Source organism: Nematolebias whitei, chromosome 16 (assembly GCF_014905685.2).
Source record: "Nematolebias whitei isolate Nwh7 chromosome 16, NemWhi1, whole genome shotgun sequence".
NCBI classification, from domain to species: Eukaryota; Metazoa; Chordata; class Actinopteri; order Cyprinodontiformes; family Rivulidae; genus Nematolebias; species Nematolebias whitei.
The window spans coordinates 32092423-32098301 of NC_056513.1; the positions used below are offsets into that span (position 1 = coordinate 32092423).

Here is a 5879-nt window from a genome sequence, read left to right on the forward strand (position 1 = left end):
ATTAAACATCACATAATACCTACTCAGGAGTAAACACTTTATAATGTATGTGCTTTTTTTTAATGAACAAAAGTTTTTTAATTTGATTTACAGTCAGAAAAATGGACAAAACTGCACCCCCATGTTACACAATATTAGAACATTAACGTAAAGCAATAAAATTACAACCGTAAATGAGCAATGTAAGATGAAACACAACACGATTGGCAATATCTAGAATGAGACGGTAAGATTTCACAAAAAAAGTTTGTTAAAACATCGTAACAATGGAAAGAATGACAAGAGGGCTCTTTTTTTTTTTTGCAAACTGCTCCACATCAGCGCTGCATTCTTTTTCGTTTCACAGTGCGGAGGTGTCCACGACGTCTTATCTTGAACACCATAAATTTCTATATCTCTAAATGTCCCTACTGTAACCATGGTAACTATACACACTATACACCACAGCACAAAACAAACAGACAGCTGACATGAAATTAATATTGCTTCATTTGATATCATTCGTTATTGGTTAAATGTTCTGTGTACAGGAAGCTGTTTGTTTGGTAGGTATCCAATCAAGAATAATCTTAAAAAATCTGACAACTTTTGTTATATTGATCACAATAAGAAACTATTTTTGATCAGAACTGACATGATGAGAATAACGGTCAGAAAATTTTGTGTATCTGACATTGGAGGTCCACCAATCTATTTGAAAGGATCATCACCACGAGGAGTGAGCTGGTTCACGTCTGTGTATGTGTTTATGCCCGTCTGTGTCCTGATACCAGAAGCCGATGCCACCCTTTACATCTCGTGGGACAGGGCTTCGTGCTGAGGAGCCATTCCGTTGGCCTGTGGGGCTCCAGGCTGCACCTCCAGCTGACCATTGGCCTTCGGTTGCGCAGTCAGGTGGTCAGACGGCTGAGACATGAGATGAGCGTTGGACTCGTTTAACCGGCGGACGCGATAAGTCTCGTAGTGGATGCTGCCTGTGATGTCTTTGATGTTCTGCATGTGCGTCCTGCAATGAGAGAAGAAGGAAGACCCTTGGAGGTTAGTGCTTTTGCAACATTTTTCAGAAATGGTACAAACAAAAAGTAAAAAAAGAAATATCTAAACAGAATGATCACAAAATAATAAAAAAGTACCACATTTGGCACTGTATACGCCTGCTGACAAACTATTATACAGCAATACAGCAAACTAAAGCAACAGTCCAGAAGAGACAAGTCCTTGTATAGCATTTGACCTTGATTTGTGACCTTGAAACTTGGGAAATTAAAAGATTAACAGCACCTCCTCGTGTATTGGAGTTACAAATTTGTATCAAGTTTCATTAAATTATCTTGAATGGATCAGAAGTTATGGGAGGGACGAAAAAAAGGTTTTGAATGTATGAAGATGATGCCAAAATAAATCCGTCTCTCGACGGGTGCATTAATAAAGCGTTTTGAAAGACGTACAAATAAAAAGATCACTTAACTGCAGTTTAGTTATTACAAGATATTGGTCAAAGTTCACGTATTTGCAACTTGATGTAGTTTTTTCACATAAGACAAAATAGAATCCTGAAGTGGACCAAACTGCTGTGAAGTTGTGGCTCCTTCACATTAAACACTGCGGTGCTCTCCTCACCTGCAGGACCTGTTAGGGATAAATCGCTGCATTTGTGGAAAATCTCCTTAAATACAAAGGCAATAATGACGCTGCTGCGTGCTTAGTACTCAAAACTGTTTTTCTTTGAGTACACCTCCGGGACTTCAGACTGCATCAACACACAGGTACACGCAAAAGATCAGGCCACATTAGCACAACTCAACTGTGGGCATGATAAAGTCGTGGTTTGGGCATGAGGCCACGGTCAGTCTTGATTCTAAGACGAAAGGGCCCTGCATACTCCATCAAAAGCGGTGAAATCTGATCTCATGGACGTAGTTGCGTGACAAAAATCACGTCATTTTGTTCTCAGAGTAGCTCTGCCCCTTCTTGATACAAGGTCAGGTACAAATTTTTTCTCGCAGGCGTACGCACCAAGTATTGTGTGATTGGTCAGAAGTTTGTGGGCGTGTTTGTCAATGCGGAAATGCACTCAGAAATTCAGCTGTATCACTCTTCAAACACACTTAGTCAAAGAGACAAAAACTCCTGGCTGGAGATCGTGCAGACACTGAATATGGAGGAGTCTGTCTGTTCAAAAAGTGGGGCGCTTGCTTTATGACAGACTGGTAGCCAAACGGCAGTCGCAGGGATGAAGTGGAGATGTATACTATACTGCAGCGAGAGGAGTTTTCCAGGAGCTCTACGTCTGCATCTCGGGGACTATGAAAGGTTTGTGCAAAAACAAACGTCCTGCAACCACGTGACCACTTGTTGACTGTTGGGCTTTAATGTAAGACGATATGTCTGGCCCTTAACACACACTTGTTTACACGTCACAAGAATACTCAGACCACCATGCTGGTCACGAGCAAGAGGTCATGAAAGCATGAAGGACTGTTTTTTTGGTCTTTGGTGGGAGAAATAAAACTCGCTGATAAGTCTTACTGTATTTTTTATTGCATAAGTCGTGTTTTATTTATTTTTTTGTATAATTTGCATGCCCTGCAACTTATAAGCCAAAGCAACATATTTATGGATTTTTTCCCATATTTCTAAAACCATTTTTGGCTGAGATATGACCGTTTTCATTCATTCTGACTGAAAAAGATTGAACACTACCATTTTCAGCCACTAGATGGCAGTCAAGTAGTATGACATACAGTTTTGTTATGCAATATGTAAAAGTGGCTATTAATGACACAATTGGCTTGCTGTAGTCTGCCACCATTGTCTGCCTGGAGCAACCAAATCAGCTAAATTTCGCTGCACAGCCCTGGCGAAATGCAGCTGATTTGACCGTCAAAGTTAATTTATTTAGCAAAAGTTAGACAGAGACACACCTTTACTATAATTTTGAGCAAACAAACAATTGTTTTGAGGTGTTAATCTTGTTAAAGTCTTGTTAAAGTCCTCCCGTGCACGTTCCTGCGGCCGTCAATTGGCAGCCCATTGATTTTGGCACAACACCTGCCCACATTTCCGGGTTGTCAGCAGTGACGCATAACAAACGCGATGCGCCAGCAGTGACGCATAATAGATGTGACGTATACGGCGAAACTACATATTTATGGAATTTTCCACTTTATTACTTATTTGAACTGATGCGACTTATAGTGCGGTGTAATGTGTACTGTGGAAAATACGGTATTTGGGGGGGGGGGGAAATAAATTATATATATATATATATATATATATTCCCCTCAAATAATGGGAAAATTAAAAATGAAATTTAATATACACACACATACTTCACTACCTTTTTATAATATATACAGAAGCTGTCAAAATAAAACTTAAGATAATTGACAACAAACTTTCTATGGATCCAAGAGGCCAAGAATAACAACACTGATGAGATTATATTTTCTATAATAATGAGTTATAATAATCTATAATAATTAGGGATGGGGCTGATCCAATCCAGTATTGGTATTGGGCTCCAATACCAGCATGATTTACGTATCAGATTTTTCCAATCCAACCTGCCGATATTTCCGATCCATGATGCATGTTGGCTTCACACTATGGAATGGATTTCCTGAACTGAAGTGTGTCTCATGAACCCAGAGTAATAAGACCTGCCTCACATTCAGGAAATCCATTTCATAGTTTGCAGCCAGCTACAACGTGAGGACTGAGCAAACCCAACAACAACAACAACAGTGAAACCAGGGTCATTAAAATGTCCTATTTTAGTGCTGTGGTGTGACTTTCAACTCAACTAGAATTTTCCAAATAAAGTTCTACTTGTTAAAAATCTCAAATTGAGTAACATTTACTTTGTTTAAAATGATGATAAGAATTTTTTTTTTTGCTTTCTGTTTGTAGTTTGAGAGCACAGCTGGGTCAGGACACGTCTTTTCCCTCATAAAGCAGGAAAAAGCTTCTCCAGCTGAAAGGCTTGTGCTAAAACCCTCGGAGGGAACGCAGAACAACTGAAGGAATTTCTACTGATTTTTGGAAGGAAGGAGAACTGAATCGATTCGAAGATGCTCAAAATTAATTTCAGCGCCAACTCAAAATGAAGACTTGGTCAATAAAATGTTTTATTCATCATACACCATGGAATAACTTAAATGTAGCACAAATTCCCACCTGATGAGGAGGTCCCGCAGGAAAGCAAACTCACAATGAGCGACGTTCTCAACTGCAAAAAAAAAAAAGAGAAGAAAGTGATAAATGTCTGAATCTCCTCCACATCGGCTCAAACCTTAAACCACGACAAGATGGCAGCATCAAGTCAACTAGAACACTTCTTCTCCTCCTCAGAGGAGGAGTTAAATACATCTCATCTCTCCTCCGGAGTGGAGAGCGTTTTAACAAACTCCCCGTGACAAGTCGCCGCTGTTTGAATTAGAGATTATGTCAAGGGCTTGGAAATGAAATTAAAGAAAGGAGGGAGCTGTTTATGTAAAAGCTTTGAAATCCAGAGCAGGAAATTAAATCCACTTTGAAAGCTAGGAGAGGGGAATGGCTGCTCGGCCTGCGAGCGCTGATTAGAGGCATGGAGGGACATGCTCCTCAGCTGCCGCTGCAGAAGCAGATACGTTCCTGTGTGGGTTTCACAGCTGTCCTGCTTCACTGAACGTGCTGGAGGTGAGCAGAAATAGGCCTGTCACGATAACAAATTTTGCTGGGCGATTAATTGTCTCAGAAATTATTGTGATAAATGATAATATTGTTTGAAATTTAACAATAATTAGTAATTGTCAACCTGTGATGGACTTGCGACCCATCCAGGGTGTACCCCGCCCCTCGCACAGTGATTGCTGGACATGGGCACCGGCGACCCCCGTGACCCAAAAATGGAAGAAGCGGGTAAAAATAATGGATGGATGGATAGTAACTGTCAAATTTTTAAAGAAATGTTGATTCGTTTTGACTGTAGTATCTTTTTTTCAGTGAAGAGCACCAGAGTTGAGCTTTTTGTCATCCAGTGTCTTCAATAGAAAGAGAGAGACACCAAGAAACGATAAAGCCAATAAATGAAAATGAGGTTGATAATTTTCATTTATCATGCGATTAATTGATTTATTGTTTATCACAACAGGCCTAAGCAGAACGAGCCATCGCTTCCAGCGCCACACCTCCCGTTAACGCCGAGGCCTGCAGCAGCTCCGTCTCTCCTCCTGCTGCTTGGTTTGTGCCGCCAGAGCGACAACAGCTGCATTTTTCTCACAGCCTGCACGCTCCACCTCTCAGCTCTACAGAGATCAAGGAATCTCACATTAAACGGGTTCATAAATCCAAAGAAGTCCTTTAAAGGATATTTTTTTTCTGAGAACAAACTAAAAGAAAATGCAACAACAAGCCAATATAATATGAATAATAAGATTCTGTTTTATGAGTTTGTGCCTCCTGGTCTCATTTTATTGACCTACATTAGCTCAGTTATTGTTTAATGGAGGAATTTGATGAGTTTCATATTGCAGTCATTAATCAGGCACTCTTTGGCGCTTCAGTCAAAATAAATCTGGTATTTAAACAGTTTGGGTGAATCTTTTTATGTGAATCTGCAAAAATTATGTTTACACAGACTCGTTTTAATCTGGAATCTAGACTGATTTATTTCAAAGATTCTTCTGCCAGTCATGACATGACATCAATCTTCAGTCATTTAAACAAAAACTGCAAACACACGTTTGAATTTATTGTGGATGGGTCATAATTAAACATACTAGCTCCCATGTATGCATCCACTCACAGATTCCAGTAGGTGGTGCTGACGGTGTTTTCATTTGACTCAGCGTGCTCTGCCAGTTTCAGTTTTGTGATCATATATATACATATATACA

General features: G+C 39.9%; 1 protein-coding gene across 1 annotated transcript in view; it reads right to left on the reverse strand.

Annotated features, from left to right (window-relative positions):
• Nucleotides 1-676: 676 nt before the first annotated feature.
• Nucleotides 677-5879, reverse strand: part of LOC119422585 (septin-9) — a gene marked incomplete in the record, with an annotated part of 51551 nt that continues 46348 nt past the window's right edge. Inside the window, 2 exon segments of the mRNA XM_037689966.1 lie at nucleotides 677-1006; nucleotides 4180-4231. Coding sequence (XP_037545894.1) covers nucleotides 790-1006; nucleotides 4180-4231 — 269 coding nt within the window.